General features: G+C 34.0%; 1 protein-coding gene across 8 annotated transcripts in view; it reads left to right on the top strand.

Moving 5' to 3' along the window:
• Nucleotides 1–18,773, top strand: part of LOC128166067 (ankyrin repeat and sterile alpha motif domain-containing protein 1B-like) — a 61,445-nt gene that overhangs the window by 8,043 nt on the left and 34,629 nt on the right. For 6 of the 8 annotated variants that reach the window (XM_052831006.1, XM_052830989.1, XM_052830969.1 and 3 more), the window contains exons 7-14: nucleotides 886–1,093; nucleotides 1,596–1,691; nucleotides 2,488–2,759; nucleotides 5,492–5,538; nucleotides 6,013–7,420; nucleotides 7,854–8,014; nucleotides 10,335–10,563; nucleotides 11,438–11,467. In XM_052831006.1, the coding sequence (XP_052686966.1) occupies nucleotides 886–1,093; nucleotides 1,596–1,691; nucleotides 2,488–2,759; nucleotides 5,492–5,538; nucleotides 6,013–7,420; nucleotides 7,854–8,014; nucleotides 10,335–10,563; nucleotides 11,438–11,467 (2,451 nt within the window). The remainder of the gene's footprint in view (nucleotides 1–885; nucleotides 1,094–1,595; nucleotides 1,692–2,487; nucleotides 2,760–5,491; nucleotides 5,539–6,012; nucleotides 7,421–7,853; nucleotides 8,015–10,334; nucleotides 10,564–11,437; nucleotides 11,468–18,773) is intronic. The other 2 variants (XM_052831023.1, XM_052831015.1) reach the window with 2 other exon arrangements.

Genomic DNA, 18,773 nt, shown 5'->3' with positions numbered 1-18,773 from the left:
TCAGGAAATTTGATTTTTCCTTTCATGCAAGTTCACAAAGGAATTGAAAATGCTGAATACTGTAGATTCCTAATTAAACGCAAGGAATTATTATCTACGTAAAATCGCGAGGAGCACCCTTGGCGAATTTTAAAATCTCGCCATTATTTTTTGAGAGTTGAGAACTATGAGAAATAAGGATAAAAGTTCTGAGCTCACAATTTTATATTCTCATGATTTGATACAAAACAACAGGATCGCGGAATTAAGTACTCGCGTAATATAAGGAATTTACAGTATAGGAACAAAGTGTTAGAAGAGGAAATCAGGACTGACAGACACATGGTTAATTGTTACATTCTTATACTGCACCAACAAGTATTTCATTCAAGATATATGACATAAGATATACAATGAACAGATATACTGATTAAGACCACCAGGCATAATGCCTATCATTCTTATCACCTGACTAGATTATTTACCTCAGACATATACAGTACATGTACTGCTCATCATCACTGTCTGACAGGTTTTGACTTTCTCTGGATGGAATCAAATTTCCATGATAAATGCTTTCTTTTTTGATTTGTTTTGCTATCATTTCAAGATGTAAAAGGAGAACATGCGAAATGCACAGAATATATTATGTACTAGTAGACAATGTCTAACATAAACAGTCCTTTGTGTAGACGTCTCAGACTCTATAGGTATTAAAAACAAAAACACCGTTTACCGTAAGTCTTGTGTATATTACCTCACTTTTTCTATCCAAAATTAGACCAGAAGTTGGGAAAGGGATGTTATGCATACTAGGTCGTTAAAATATGTAGCCAGTATGCGTGAACTTCATCTTTGGTTTATATGGTAGGACTTAAATATTTAATTTGCAAACTCTCTTTACAGAGCATTTAAACAGGGTTTCACAGCAGGAGAACCAGGAGCCCAGCGTTTATGACACGCTGGTGGAACAACCCACTCGTCCAGTCCCCACCCCCCGACTGTCGCTCTCCCCTGAGCCCGAGGCTAGGGGTTCTGACACCAGTGTCGGGGAAACTGTGTCCGTTCATTACGCAAAGATTGATAAATCCAACACCGATAGCATTCCAGCAAGGTAGTTAACAGTAAAAGCTCTCTCAAGTTTATTTGTTTATTAGATATATGTAGCAGTGAAATAAAAACCTGTAACATGCATTATTTAAAACTAAACAGCATTTGAAAAAATAATTTGCTACAATGTATACATTGTGTTGTATATATTTTAAACATGAAGGTATTGCACTGTTAAAGATTTTCAGGAAATGAAAAAATGTATTGTATTCATCCTGAAATCCTTACAGTGATGCTAAATAATGTAGTAAGTTTGGTTTGTAAACAATATTTGTCATGCTAAAATTATCAGGAATATGAAACAAATTGTGCAGTGTCCTGACTGATGTTTCCTGATTTCTGAATCAATGCATTCAGTACACGCTCTCCAGATTGAATCATTAATGCCAAGTGGAAACATCAAGGGCAGAGGCAATAAATTGAGGGAAATACTGGTACATGTACAGCAATTTTTATTACCGGTACTAGAGATTTTATAACAAAAATGCCTGGGTGTCTTTTTTCAGTGGATCAGATGACGATGCTGTATTTGAAAGCACCCCACCCCCTGTCCCCCCGCGACAGTCCACCTTTGATGACGGGGATATCTCACCTGTCCACAGGTAGCACTAGTTCATTTAACTGAACAGTACATGACTTCATAGGAGATCCATGTACCATTACAAATTCATGAGCTGGACACTTTGGAACAGTACATGATATCATGATATCATATGATATACAATCACATATTTGTTAACCAGGACACTTTGGAGTTATTGAATATCTTGACTCTGATATTCTATGATTAAAAACGAAAGGCAGTCACTATACTTTATAAACAACAGAAAAAATATGAGTGGCGATGCTGCTCACGAGAGCCTGGGATAATTCATATTTTGCAAAAATAGTGGAACTAACTTCCACTATTACACTCTTACAAAGACACACCCATGAGAATGAACCATTTTAATTATTATGATTTCCAATGTGTTGTCATTCACATTATAACATAGTCATGTTTGCATTGTGTAATGAAGTAATCCTCCCTGGAAATAATCATGATCCTACTTACATAAACTTACCAGTACTACCTATTATAACTAGGGAGTGTGGAGTGATGGGAAGAAAGAGAACCAGCTAGTGGATATTGATAAAAATTACATTTGATTTCAGGATGTAGTTTGAAGAGAACCCTCCCACCCAAACTCCAACCTCCCTCCCCCCTTGATAAAACACCACCTCAAAACTCAAAGATTGTGTACATTTTTATATGTATCTTATTTTAATCCAAGAGATTTATTGGATAAGCAAATTACAGAATAAAATACATTGAGGTATTGAATGAAACAATGTTGTTCAACCATGTAATGTTACTGTGCTGTCAAATGCTATGATTTTAACATCTATCTGTAACAGGACCATCCAAGAGGTCAAGCAGGAGAGAGACTCAATGGCATTCCAGAACATCCAACCATTCCAGCCCCCCTTCCATCATCAGGCACCCGCTAACACACCAGTCTCCAGACCCATGCCGACCCGCCGGAACGGAAACAGTCGACAGACTGAATCCCTGTATGACCCACCCATGCAGCTGCCTCCAAAAATGTGGAGGGGGGCCGCAAGCACCCAGAACCTGAGCCTGGAGGACACGCCCCCCTCTCCCTGTGAGACTGGGAGACAGCAGCAAGGTATGCTCAGATGCCAAAGTATCTTTAGATTATATCAAAATGTTTATATTTCCATTCACATTTCACAGTTTCTAATTTTAAAGTTTCTTTTGAGAGCAAGATGCATCTGAGGCTGTATATAGTCTTAGTTTATACATGTACATGTATATGTCCTACCTGTAGTTAATTCTAAATTCTCACTCTTACCTATGCTGATAATGCTTTTAAGCTTAATTAACACACCATGGTTATTTAAAGAATGCATGAAAATCACTAAGCATTCATTATAATTAATATATCAATTTAGAAATTGAATGAAAATTGATTATACATGTATCAATAATTTTAGAATTACTCAGCATTCGAACGCTTTCTAAAACTTAAAATCAAATGAAGTTCTATTGATATCTTTTTTTAATAATCTCAATCAATAAATGATGACTATGCCCCATTTCTTTCTTATGTGAGAGATATATAACAAAACGCTAAGTATGCACACAGTTTGAAGGAGGACACATTTCCTTGTACAATACAGGAAACAAAGCTCTATAGGCTTCTCAGTCATCAGCCTACCAACAGCTCACTCTCCCTTCCTTTCCTAATGTTCCTCTCATTGGGAAATTCTATTAAATACTCTCAAATTTCAAAAAATAAACTACTCTTGACAATTAGCCTCTTATCCATCTTCTAGTCAACTTATTACTTTTAAAAGAATAAGCTATATATTCATACTTAATTAAAAGTCGTATTAGAAAATATCTGACTATGTTTTATTAATTTGTTAAAAATTCAAAATGATAGGGAAATCTTCATTCTTTAAATTTCTAATTTTCTAAAAGCATCTGCCATTATTACACTTCGTTAATTATTCAATAAACATTAAGGTCTGTTGAACAAGTTTTTAGCTCACCTGAGCTGAAAGCTCAAGTGAGCTATTCTGATCACATTTTGTCTGTCGTCCGTCTGTCCGTCCGTCTGTCTGTAAACTTTTCACATTTTCAACATCTTCTCAAGAACTACTGGGCAAATTTCAACCAAACATGGCACAAATCATCCTTAGGCAAAGGGGATTCACAGTTGTGAAAATAAAGGGTCACTGTCGTTTCCAAGGGGAGAAAATTAGAAATTAATGAAAAATTTCGAGAAATTTTCAAAAATCTTCGTTTCAAGAACCATAAAGATAGGAAAGCTGAAACTTGTGTGGAAGCATCCTCAGGTAGTGTAGATTTAAAGGTGTGAAATTCATGACCCCCGGGGGTAGGGTGGGGCCACAATGGGGGCTCGAAGTTTTACATAGGAATATATAGAGTAAATCTTTAAAAATCTTCTTCTCAGAAACTAATTAGCCAGGAAAGTTGAAACTTGTGTGGAAGCATCCTCAAGAAGTGTAGATTCAAAGGTGTGAAAATCATGATCCCCGGGGGTAGGATGGGGCCACAATGGGGGGTCGAAGTTTTGCATAGGAATATATAGAGTAAATCTTTAAAAATCTTCTTCTCAGAAACTAATCAGCCAGGAAAGCTGAAACTTGTGTGGAAGCATCCTCAAGAAGTGTAGATTCAAAGGTGTGAAAATCATGATCCCCAGGGGTAGGGTGGGGCCACCATAGGGGGTGTTAAAGTTTTACATAGGAATATATAGAGGAAATCTTTAAAAATCTTCTTCTCAGAAACTAATCAGCCAGATGATTCTTTATAATTGTTAAGACTTGTCTCCAGGACAATTTTTCTGCCTCACAAGAAGGTTCAGAGTTTGATGTAGCTTTATATCCCATATATAAACAATTGTTAAGGATCTTTCTGAGAATCGCATTACTCAACATGTGATATGACTATAAAATCATCCTGTTAGAAAAGGGACTAATGATTATAAACATAAGAATATCCAGGGGGGAAAATGGATTTTATTTATACAGGATCTACATGTATTATTGTACAGTGTCCAGATTGTTTGTATTATGACTCTATTAAGCTGATTTTATCATACCTATTGTTCCTCAGGTGAGCGATGTGGCCCATGGGTCTCTTGTTGTTTGAACCTCTATTACTGACCCTCTTTGACTTCCTTGGATCATGCAATCAGCTGAATTTTTAAACTGCATCATTTTAGTTTACCGGTAATTGAAAATAATTATTATTTTATAACTTCAAATGATTTAATGCGCACTTGCTCAGAAAGGATTATAAAAACCAGTAAGTTGTGGAGGGTCAGATTTGGATACCGTTGCACAGGTTAAGGTTGTGGCCCACTTACCTCCTGTATAATTCTAACCTTATGATTTAGTGATATGACATGAAATAAAAGTTTGCATTTGAAAAGTTGAATTTGCTTCTAAGTTTTAATAAAAAAAAAAATACAGTCGTACTTTGGTATTGAGAACATTGATATGTTATAATTTCCATGAAAGTACTAGTGTCAAAGAGATTTGAGGTCTAGACGAATATTTCTATGCAATTGAATGTGATTTTTGATTTCAGTGGATCTGAACTTGTCATTGTCATTCTTAAGATCAGTGCAGATCCCCAGACAAATTTGATTTCCTCTGTTTTCTTTCTCTGCCTATCATATTTCTGATGTATAATTTTAAGCTTGAATCCTTGAATAAATATATCTTGATCACAGTAAGTTCAAGATGCCTAGGTTTTGATAATTATGTGAAGAATGCTACACTGTATGTTATGAATATACACATACCCACCCCTATAACTTTGTAAATGTATTCTAATGATGTTCACATTGTTTTTATTTTGTAGGAAAATATTTTGAAATGTCAACAAATTCCCCTGTGTCAAGTCCAAAGGTGAGAGATTACTGGTATATAATGAAATGTTTATTTATGGACATAGCAATTTCAAATTTCAGTCAAAGAGGAACACAACTCAAAGCGTGTTTCAGGTTTTTTTTAAACATGTAAGGCTGAACAAAGTTAATTCTATGTTTTACATCACCAACTAAATCTAAAACTTATCTATCTAAAGATTGGAGTTTTTTTTTTAGTTGCAAAGTAAAACGAAACTGATGGAATGATATTGAAAATAGGAGTTAGTTTTGAATTGATCAATAATGCTTAACTTTGAAACAAAGAACAGAATTTTGTCTCAGGGGTGTGGATGGGTTTATAGATCTTAATGTCCTGCATCTTGTTTATTTTTACAACCTGCCCGAAAAAAGATGTGCGGATCCTAGCTGCTATAAATGAATGCAGAAAACTTCTGTTTTTAGATACTGAATCAGAATGCAAATATTAATTATCTCAATGCTTTTACCTTCACAGGCTGTAAGACCAGTAAAACCTCAAAGAAAAAAGAAAGCATTAAGCCCTGTACCAAAACGAAGTAATCTAGCAAACAAAATCACTGACACAAAAAATGAAAGCACTGAAACTGAAGATGGCAGCCAACCAGTGAACAGTCAAACTGACCATGTTAGTGCAAAACCAGCAGAAAATGATGTCACTTCCTGTCCCACAAAAACCAAAGGTAAAGATGCCACTATTGCCCCAGATGATCCCTCACCTTGTGCTAAAACCAAAGATCATTCAAAAGAGGAGGGAGACTTAGAACCAACAGAATATGAAGTAATGGCCAAAGTAAAACACCCAGATGGAGAAGAACAAACTTTTTCAAAACAACAAAGCAAAAGTCATTCTTCTGACAAAATAGATGTTACAGACACTTACCAAATTTCTTCACATGCTGACAGATGGAACTCCTTGGACAGACAGGATGTGATTGACACTTATAAACTGGCTGGAGAAATAACAAAATTCAGGGAGGGGGAAAGCTTACCGACCCCCTGTCAGTCTAGTATACTAGATGAAGATGAAGACCATTCGGAAGAGTCTAGTGTTCCTGGGAAAAGTGGAAAAAACAAGTATGGTGAACTAATTCCTGAGGAAGCTGCAGTAGAGTATGAAAACAATAATTCTGTAGTTTCTGCATTTGGAGGAGAGAAAGAAAAAAAGGAGGTGGAAGAGACTTCCTATGAAAACAACGCCTCAGTTGCTAAGGGAAAATTTTCTGTCAGATGTTCTGAAGGATTCATACCAACAAGAGATTCCATAGGATTTTCTCCAGTCAGAGAATCAAAAGAAATGGAGACAACCAAAATGGATGTGGCATCAAATGAGACGGAAGAAAACCCTTATGATGCTACCCTGTTTCTGCAGTCTAAACCAGTTTCCAAAGCTGAGAACATACCACATGCTCAATGCAAACCAAAAGGTGACATTCCAAAGACTGAAATTAAACCAAACAAAGGTACCAATACTGAAATTACCAAAACCTCACATGCAGGTAGTGTGACCAACTGTGATAAAAACTCTAACATTCCAAGTGAATCAAAAGAAAAAGATGTGATAAATGTTGAACCCAAAAGCCCTTCTAAAAAAGGGGAACTTCCAAAGAAACCCTCTATCAGAAAACTAGCAGAAAAGAGTTCTTCCTCTGGGGAGAAAATTCCAGACCTTCCAAAAAGACCCAAACCCCCACTTGTCCCAAAACCTGTTCTAAAACAAATGGTTAGTGCTACAAAGAGAGATAACTGTGATGTACCTGTCTGTGATAACAGTGGCGGTGGGGTGTATGTGACTCTCAAAGGCCCCACCCCGTGCAGTGTGAAGGACGGAAAGTTGGAGAGGTTGTCGAATGGGGTTAGTGAGTCTGCAAGGACCAAAGAACAAGGTAGTTAATCCCTCTGCTGGTATTTTGCATTTTTTCAGAATATGGCAACTTGATGTACTGTGTATTTTTGATTGTCAATGAAATGGATTGAATTATTACCTAGTTCTAATAGGAATATCTGATCAATGAATGAATGCTAGGTTCAGTTTATATTGACATAAACTGCAGAGTTTTAAGAAAAGTGTAAATTTTTGTATTCCAGTTTATACATGTAACAAGAATAGATTAAAGTGCTTTTTAAGTTCATTCCTTGAAATTTGATTTGCAATCTTTAAAATGTCATATGTTTTAAAAAATTAAAACACTCAGTTAATGAAATTTTTGTTTACATAAAGAGCTTATAAATATGTAAAGAAATACACTTTAAATTTTTTCATATTGTAATACAAGGGGTTATTTAAGATTTGTAAAATAACTTTATTTTCTTTCATAGCTACCAAGCCACCAGGGTCTTTACAGTTTGATAAGAAAAAACATAAGGAAGAGATCCCTTTAACCCCCACGGGCTATACCCAGCCCCCCACCCCAGATTTCCCTCCGCCCTCACCGCATACAGCCATTCTAGGCATTGAAGAGAGAATGGCCATTATTGATGTAAGTTAATAATTTAGAATGGGTATGTACATCTTAAAGATGTGAAAATGACATTTTATTTTCTCCTGATCCATTTGAATTTTGAAAACTTTTGCTCATGAACAATGATGTTTGAAACATCATGTTTTACTTGAATACTTAGAAAAACAAAAATCGTTGTAACCAAATGACTATGGAAGTAGGTAATTATCTAAAACCACAATTAGTGAAATTTTATGAAGGTATCAAGCATGTATCTGCACACAAACTTGTAACAAATATAAATACATCTTGTAAAAAGACAATTTTTTTGTATCTTCCAATTAAATTCAGAGTGAGATCATTGATATTTAAAGGAGAGGAAATATTATTTAAAGGATTTTTTTCCTGTAATGTTCCACTTATATTGAATCAGCAACATCTGCAATGAAAAAAATATTATTAGGGAGAACAGAGTTTTCAAAAATGTTTTACCTTTTGACCAGTGGAATGTAGATCATTTAGAATTCTTTGATGGCTAATAATTGGCACATTAATAGTCTACCTGTAGAAATACATGCCAGGTTTGGTTAATTTTTACCTGCAGTTTAATTATATCTAAAATCATTAAATGTGAGCTTGACTTTCAAGTGCTTGTTAAAGCTTAAAATGTATGTTTTTTGGCACAAAATATTTTCTTTTTGAGTCATATGTAACCTTGGAAATTTTTAATCCACATACAACTTTCTTCTTTATTGTTACCATGCACATCCAAATTTTCTATGGTTTAATTGAAACTCAAAATTACTAGGTATGTTTTAAAATCCTTCATGTATTTGACATTTGGCAGTAGATTCTTGTGACGTTGTATATTGTGTATTAATGGAGACAGTGTATTTTACTCGTTAGTGTTAACGAACAGTAGGTGCTGGTTTGAATACCATAATTAACAGGGGGCTTTTAATCTCACAAATTGTGGCCCTGGAATAAGTACCTCTAAGCTACTTCCAGATTCCTAGCACTCACAACTCAATGGTTTATTGATTAATTCAAGATTTCCTTATAACCTTTGTTCCTTAATTGTTAGCAAGTTTTAATGTAAGAACCAGTAAATATGTGTACGACCAACAGGTATATGTAGAAATTCCTTTCTTGTTTAGCAGTATCCATCAGGCATTATATTTGTTTCATCTTTGCTCACTATAATAGCCAAGAAGATGGGTAAGCTGGTGTACCCTATGTATAGGCCACTAACATGTATTTGTTTTACATTAAATTATGATAATTATATGCTGTGTAATATCCTTATTAATACTTGAAAACTATGCTATAATAACCTTTTGTTTTTGTTGTTTTTGTTTTAAAAGTATTTCAAGAATAAAAATATTGTTCAGTAAGGAGGAGGACATAATCAAACCGCAGTACATATAAACGTTCTGAAGACCCTCCTCTGACCATAACCATGTGTTCTAGTGTAATAAGCGTATTTGGTGAAAGTCCCCCACCCCACCCCATATAACTTTGATTGCATAAAAAATAAAATTTGTAACTATCTTCAGAAAATATTTATGAAAACAAAACTAGAATAATGGCTCATAGCTTACTTTTAATCGTACATTGCATATTACATATCGCATATTATCTCCGATGCAGGCATGAAAAGCAAACATGGCAATAACTTATCATTTTATTGAGTAATCTCCCTTTGCATCTGCCTGATGTAATCTGCTTGCACTCCTAGTTTATAATCACGGTTAATTATGACAATTAGTATTAAAAATGTTAATTTTTGTACTGAGATAGGTTAATAATACATGTAGGTATGTGAGATGGTATTGGAATTGATGTCATTATTTTGAATAGTTATTCAGGAGAGAGTGTATTATAATGACATATCACCAGGCCACTACCTGGTTGTTCATAGATAAGTTTGTCCTTTGACTCTTTGTAATGTGCATTTAAACAACAACACACCTACTACATATGATGTTTGGGTCATTTATAATGTAGGTAGGGCATATTAATAGATCATAGACTACAACTTAAATTGTGACTTTGTGCTTTGACTGCTTGGTGTGAATATATAAATTTACAGGTAATGTACCATCCAGTATATGGTGTATGTACTTTATTTTGATTAAATTCTCTTACCATGTTTATCTGTTTTGATATTGTGATGCATTCTGTTTGTGATAATTTGTCCTCTCTAAAGCCATTGTGTAGAAGTGATGACATACTTCCTGTCAGTTGATTAAGAAGTAAGATATTTTAAGAGGACCTAGGATTTTTGGAAGTGCTTGACTTTACATGTAGTAACAGTGAATTAATGCATTTATAGTCTGGATCTTACATATTGTTACAGAACAAGAGGTCTTCTAAAGACATGGAAACAATAACAGAGGACAACATGATGACTGGGTCACAGGTTAAAGGTCAAGGCCATGCTGCTGATACCCAGAATTCAAAAGCACCTGCAGGCAAGGTGATGGATGAACCAGAAGAACCAGTTGTATTGAGAAGATCTTCCACGAGGGGGAGCAGTACCAGCCTGGATGACATTGTGACGGATGACAAGCTTGGCCCTTTTGCAGGTCAGTCTTAAGAATTTTCAAAGGTATTATCTGCATATATATACATGTACATGTATTAGTTAATTGATTTACTATTTAAAGGAATCATTAGTGTATGCAGTGCAACAGAAGTGCCAAGATGATATGATTATATTTTGTTCATGGTATGAACAGGAAAAAGTATAATCAGCTTACCTTGAATAAATATTCTTTTATATTTACTAGTAGGATGTAAGAACTCTGCTGCTGAAAGCTTATGGAACTTGAAATAATAAATAGTAATTGATGTAATATTTTGAGAGCAAAATGTGTAAAGTGTAATCAGTGTATGGTTAAACAATCTTTAACAGGTGTTGATCATTACTGTTTCCTGTAAATCAATATTCATTTTAAATTGAAAATTAAATTTGATGAAAAGTTAAAATTAGGTTTATTAATTAACAGATGTACAAAGCTGTCACGGATAGCAAATTGCATATATTTTGGTATAGGATATACATGTATTCTTATTTGCTAAACTGTTTTTCCCTGATTCTCTTTGGTTAATACGTACTATTTTGTTTAATCTTAGGTGAATATATTAATTTTGATCAAACATTGTTATTTCTTATGATATATACACCTTTCAAACACAATTCTAAGTTTAAAGAGATTTTTACACGGGAGAAGCAAAAATTTGAATCTCTATGAAAATCATAGGTAAACACAGGAACTCTTTGGTTGATTACCGTCGTACGTGTATACATACCATTTATTTTTTTGTTACTCTTTTTATTATGCTATAAATTGTCCTCTTTTTCACTGTTTCCAAGAAAGTGTTATATTATGTACAGCTTTGAGATGGGTAGCCATTTTGATTTGGTTGTTGTCATTGACAACTGATTTGCTTCTTTAGCAAGCTCTCTTACCCAGGACCATGCTAACTGTAAGTCTTCCTTAGCACTTGTCTCCACCATAACTCTCAGTTTTGTTTTCTTCAGTTTTGATTTGATGAATGTTGTTCAATGAATGGATTTTTTTCTTCTCTATTTCTAGGCATTGTAATTTTCTGTATATTATTTGTTATTTCTGTTCAATAATGGAAACTTAATATTACTTTGGTTTGTGAGTCTGCCATGTGCGATACTTATATGATAAATACCTGTATCAGAGGCAATGCATGAGTATGGTGTGTAATCTTTGAACCAACTTAGTTTTTCAAATGGTGAAAGTTTCTGTGTTGTGCAAGTTTATTTTTTTTAATTTTGAATTACCCGTATTTACAGATGCTGAAAGTGAAAGATGAGAATGTTGATATACCCATAAAGAGCTAGTTTTCAAGGAGTGTTACTGTAGTGTTAAAAAGATTATGGATCAGGCTTCTGAAAATACATAAGAGACTTTATATAAATCCCAGCTATAAAGCTTACCCACAGAAGCATAATGGCTCTACTTTTCAATGCAATATGAGTTACACTAAAAGAAACCTCTTCAAAAAGTATTAGGCAGCAGAGACCTGGCCTTCACTTGTATGTAGCTCAATAAAATTGAATCATCTTTTCCACTGACCTCGCCATTCATATAAATCATATGAAACTCGCTAATACTGATGTATGGTAATAGCTAGAACTCGGAGATTGCCAAGTTGCTATGACTTTATTAAGAATATTGATTGTTTGTGAAGAGGATATTCTGCAATACCATATGGTGAAAACGGACTAAATGATTCATTTTCTTTGAAATGTTGATCAATATAGGGACTGTGAACCAAGATCCTGCAGCTAATTTGAGTTTTTCTGTTGAATTGCCCGTATTTGCTATCTGCTACTTAGGAGGGGTAAAGTAAATTTACATAATGCGTCAATATATCCAAGGTATTTTTTCTCTTGCATCACAATGCCAATATTCTCTCAGCCAAATGTCATGCTTACATGACTGAGTTTGTGTCAGAAAATTAATAATTATTATGGTGTTGTCTGTAAGCTTGGAGTATAAACTTATACTGTAATCTTTCTTTTTTCTTGAGTTTCTTTACTGTAGTCTGTGTGTGTGTCTCTTTCTCCCTTACCATACTATATAATTTCTTGGTATTTGTCTGTCTGGTCAGGTTAGAATAAGAAATACATGTTAATGTGAATATGCTTATAGGTGTACATTTTAGTACATGTACATGTATATGTATTTACTTTGCCAAAATTTATACTATACATGTATATATTATATATGTAATGCACCTTTTAACATTCTCACAAAAGTTGTTAATTTTGGTTTTAATTTACTGCAAGCAAATTACAAATGATGATGACTATATGAATTAATTCTAAGAAGAAAAAGAATTATTGCCATCGGAAGTCATTAATCAGTTATGGGATATCCATCAATTGTTGTAAAATCCTAACTGCTAGAATTCTTCAATGACCTTGGTAGTGAATTTAAAGGATTCTGAATAAACAACTTTCTCATTAGTCTGCCTGAGCTAATTAAGAATTCTAGCTGAGTTGACCCCCATTTTTATTACAGATTTGATCTTTTGATCTTTACTAATGGCTGTTGCAGTGTTGTGACCCTATGTGATTGTGAATATCATTAAAGTTAAGCAGCAGTTATGTAATCGGCTGCAGATGTTGCTTGTAAAAGGGGGAGAGAGCTAACTAAACAATTTGCTTTGGCAGATAAGAGAGAGGCCTTTTAATGAAGAGAAACCAAGAGAAATTAAGCAGAAAATAGAAAACTTGCATGTAGTCAAGATACACATATTGCTGTGTAATGCAGTTGCCTTATTGTCAACATCAGCTGGTTTTTTTGTGTTCTTTACAAGTTATGTTTGGAAACAAAAGTAAATCTAATTGATGCGTTGCAGATGCTCCTGCGGTGTTGCACTTGCTGTAGCAGATCGTTCATGGAGCCGCTGATTTACTTATAGATTACAGTTATAGCACTAGCTATAGCACACACAGGGTACTGAAAGGTTAAAATGTTGAGTTTTATTATGACGTCACAAACATTGAATGCTGTTTGAGTGCAATGTCACAAGCAAAAATCAAAGCTCACACTTGTGGCTGTTATGGTGGCTCTTCCATTAATTTGGACTTACCTTTAGGCTAATGTACAGTTTGATAATTTGTCTGCACGGCCTGGTGTGTTAAAGGACACACGATTTACACTTAGTAACCAGTGTAAAAAACTTAATATCGATATACACTTTCTTTTAAAGTGCTCCACTACTAAAACAGAGACCTTGGATAGCATAAAATTACCCCTATTCTACAAAGAAATATTTTGTTGTTTTAATGAATGTAAACGTGAACTGCACTTTGAAAAAAGATCACCTGATGATATTTTACAACAACCAATATGGAATAATTGTAACTTAGTATATAAGGGAAACTCTGTTTTCTTCGAAAACTGGATTAAATCAGGAATACTATACATTAAAGACTTGTTTGACGACGAGGGTAACTTCAGACGATTAGAACATTATGCAAATATTATTAATAAATCTAACTGGTTATGTGAATACAAAATTCTTTTTCAAATAACTAAATCAATTCGAAGACTTTACTCATTCAGCAATGTAAACTTTATCAACATACAAAGCGTAATGAGTTTCAACTTCCCTCTGGGATATTACAACTTGACTGGTAAATCTAGTAATTTTTTCTATAAAAATCTCATTGAAAAAAAGTTTTGTAAGCCATCTTCTCAATTAATACTGCGTAAAGAATTTGAAATATACGATGAGAAGAGTTGGAAAAATATTTATGAATGCAAGATTAAAGATATAAAAGATAAACATGTAGCTGAATTCAGTTACAAGCTTTTAAATAATATATTATGTAATAATGTATATGTGAGTAAATGGAAAAAAGATATATCAAATCAATGTGTACACTGTAAACAAATAGAAAATATAAAACATTTGCTTTTTGAATGTAACAATGTTAAAAACATATGGAATACTGTTAGTAGTTTATTGTCATTCAAAATACAATGGAAACATATCGTTGTTGGTTTCTTCTATGAAAAAAGCGATAAAACTAAATCTCTAAATTTACTTATCACTTATGTAGCTTATAGAATTTATAAACAAAAATTCTTTGTAGATTGGATTCTATGAATGAAACTGAATGTATCATATATAATCATGTTAAAAAATCCACTTGTTTTTATGCCTCAGTTTTACGTTTTTTAAATGCAAATGCTGAGTGCAAGTTTTTTGAAAATCTGTCAAAGATGATGTGATATGTCTTATTATCATAGTGTAAAATATTCTATTATCCTAAAACTACTGAGAAGAGACCTGTCTTCCAGTAGAGCTGTCATAAAAGGGAGGATATGGACTGTAAAACAAGGTAGAACCTCCTTATTAGGACAGCAAACTCTTTTTGTCCATGATTTTTATATCATAATTATATAGACAACTACAGTGTAATATAGTAAACTGTTATATACCATGGATACATAGAGTCTGCCTATATATCTCTACACCCAGAGACTATGTGATTGATAATATTGTCTACCAGGTTAGGCAAATTACTACTTGTACATTTATTTAAATCTCTATACATTGCTAATTTAGCCTTATTTGTACACCATTTTTTTACTTGCTTTATGAATCTATGCTAATTTTATATATATGTGTAATACACTGAAACATTATCTGTGGAATCTATACAACTCTAAATACTCTTTAAAGTATTTTTTTCATAAGCAATATTTAATTAGATGACAAAAATAATAATCATAGTATCTTATTTAAGACAATGTGCTGTCTTGTAGATAGCTTATTAGAATTCTGTGCTTGAAGTTATTGTATACTTTGTTTGTTCTTGCAAATAAATTATCAAAAAAAAAAAAAAAAAAGGACCTACGATATCCCAAAATAAGGATTTAATGTTTAATTAATTGATCTTCATATTTACTGCTAAACAATTGAAAGCCGAGATTCTTTGAGGCTTGGTGTAAAATGCTGACTCTGGACCCTCCACTGTGGAGAGTCAGCTAGGCCGGGGTGCAGGGGGTGGAGCCTTTAGTGTCAATTTCAATTTTACACACAGCACACTTTGGGTAATCTCTTTCTCTGTCATATCCTGTATGTATTCTTTCTACTTGATCCAGGTCCTTAGATTGATATTTCTGATAACTCAATGTATTGTTTCTAAATGTGAAGGAAAGATTAGCATTTAGACTTCAATTAGTCTAAATCAATTAAAGCTCAGCTTTTCCCAATTTTTTGCATTAAATATAGATGGCATTGTTCTACATTTAAAGACTTACAGATATACTATAGTCAAGGTTTTATGAATGCATTTGCATGGAGCTTACATAAAGTTGTCAATTATCCATATGTGTACAACGAGGAAGTTTGGGCTTTGGGTGATCTAGCTCCAGGGTTACATGTATGCTTAATTATAAAGACTTTTTTCTCTAGATTCTGTAGAAACAGACTTCCTTTAAGGATCCATACATGCAAATTCAACTGCAGTTCATGTACTACATGTATAGTTATAGGCTAAGGTTCTTATGAATAAATCAGCAAAGTAATAAAGGGATATATAGATTAGAGCATTGTACAATATTAAGTGCCATAAACACATGTTTGAGCTCATACAGTTCTCCTCATTTGAGTCTATAATAGCGTTATTTTTCACAGTATTAAGTTCAGACAAAATTACAGTCCACCCATCTTCCATGGTAAAATAAGGTCACTTTGTATTGGTACTCCCCTGGGCACCAGATTACCCACAGCACCTACCTTTAGATTGTCTTTTGTTTTATCATCACTGCCTTCTTAAGGTCTTATATTGATTGACCTATTGCGATAAAGTTTTATAATCGGCCATAACAGGAAGAAGGTCAGCCTACACCTTCAGTAGGTTAGGTCTTACTGGGAAGCCCTTGATACGTCGACCAATTGACAACCAATATTGACAAGTTATTACTATAGATTGACATATTCTTGTTTGGATCAGTTTACCAAGTGTCCACTGGTTTTAATCAGGAGACTTTGAGCCTTATTGACAGCAAAGTTGTAGGGTATTAGACTGTGGTTGATCCGAAGATTTCTCTTGTTTGATTTTGCACAGATAAACACACCTAAGGTTTGTTACTTTATTTTAGTTTTGATTCTTGGATTTTTTTTTAGAAAATTCTGCTTAATTCTGTAATTATATGTTTGTGTGGGTACTTGTACATATGCATTTTTGAAAAATGCAAGAAATCCTGAAGCAATTTTGATCGAGTTGGAAGCCTACGTAAGGATACACATGAAAATCAGACAGACAGACAGTTTATGAGACCCACAGAGCCTGTTGCACATTAATTTATTTACTTAAACTTTCTTTTAAACAGGCTCTGTTCATTCTTATTACTAAATGTACCACTTCTAGGTTATGTAGAATAAACTATCTCGGGTGAGGGAAAAAAATTGCTGAGATTCCTAAGATTTCATGGGATGTGTACAGATTATAACAGATATAGATTCAAAAAACATTGCATTAATTAATTTAATAATGCATAGCATTCAGACGAAATCATTTAGCTTCAGACAGGTGTCAAACGGAGTAATAATCCAGCATAATCCAATTAGGGTATTAATGTCCTTTGAAGAGATTTTAAAGAACTTGTAAATGTAAACAGAAGGGCACTTGATATGTGTAGGGAATCAGTGAGGGGAATGTTATGACTAGGGTATAAAGTCGCTCTGAATAAAGCTCATTCAGTGAGTTTAGATGCCCTGACACAATTCCCTGCATTGAAAATCATCGAAAGTAATGAATGCTTTCAAAGGGGGAATTGAAAGTAAATAGTGTGTCTATGTATCAAATGGGAAACGAGTTTTACAAAATTGTGGAATTGATTGCATTTACTGTGGTGTGGCAGGGACTGTACGAGGTAAGGTCGAATGAATAATTACATGTGAAATTGAGTTCTAGCTGACAAAGGCATTCAATTTGCCGAGTGGAATTTTGAACAATTGATACATAATATCAGTGTACTCAGAATTTAAACCTGAACAAAAGCTGTGTGACTGCATTGGTCCGATGCTGAATGTCTTATTATCAAAATTAAAACAGAGTTTCTCTTGAATTTGCAATGCAAAATGAGCAGGATCTTAATGGAGTCACAAAAATGGTAAATTTAATATTTGATGCAATTAATGATTCAGTGTTTTACCAGTAATGGTTTGTTTTCGTTTTGCACCGTTTCATTTGTTTAGACAAATAGACTGCATTATATCTTTTGTAAATTAATGCAGAAGTTTGTGCCTGCAATAGATTGATTTCAGTTTAGATTAGGTACAGCAATTTGGCTTTATTGAAATTAATATTTGATAACAGAACTCCAATTCTTCCAAGGGAAGATAATATGAAATTTGTGAAGTATCAAGAGAATATCCAGACATGGTTGTTTGAGTTAATGAATTCATTTCTGTTTGCTTTGCTGGTAAAGTGACTTAACTTCAACATTTGACAATTGAATTGTATGTGTAAATCCTGTGGGTATTGAACATTTAAAAAAAAAAATTCAGATTCCAAAATATGCTACTCATTACAATGTGTGAATTACTAATACTTGTGTTCGTGATTTTTGCTAAGTCATTCTGAGCTTGTAAATCTTTTTGAGTACACGTGTGGTAGCTGCATGCATGATTTTGTGTATATATATTTTGATTGGCGATATACTGTGAAATCTTTGAGCAAGTGCAAGGTACAAGCTGTCTTCTTTTCTTCAAGTGATCAAACCCAGGAAATGTGGCTAGACATTAGAATGTAGAAAATTAGTAAAAGTCTTCCTTCCTACAAATCCCTGGAGTTCTTGAGCCTGATTAACTGATTTGTGATTGCCTGGCCATTTAATGAGGGGGGAGAGCCATTGTGAGTCGACTGACCGTTGAAGTGTTAGTAGTAACAGTGGTCTGTAGTGATTTGTATTTGTTATAGGGGGTCTTTAACAAAGAGTGGAGTCAATAGTGAGATAAGTCACCAGACAGATAGAACAAGTGTCCTACATTGTTGTTTTGGAGGATTAGATCAGTGGAGTGCCCTCTAGTGGTGTATTGCTGATTGAAGTCTTTGTGAAGATTGTGTTCAGTGGTTGTTGCAGGACTTGTGTAGTTGGAGTACTTACAGTGTGTATTGTGACATCACAGTGCTGATTTAAGTACCGGTAGATTGCAACAAAGAAGCATGCAGTAACACTATAGGAAGCAAAGGTCTGCAATTGTTGATTGATACATGTACATGTTTTAA

This window comes from Crassostrea angulata, chromosome 1, assembly GCF_025612915.1.
Source record: "Crassostrea angulata isolate pt1a10 chromosome 1, ASM2561291v2, whole genome shotgun sequence".
Taxonomy (NCBI): domain Eukaryota; kingdom Metazoa; phylum Mollusca; class Bivalvia; order Ostreida; family Ostreidae; genus Magallana; species Magallana angulata.
The sequence above is the reverse complement of the archived record's forward strand: the minus strand, read 5'-3'. Positions and strand labels throughout refer to the sequence as shown.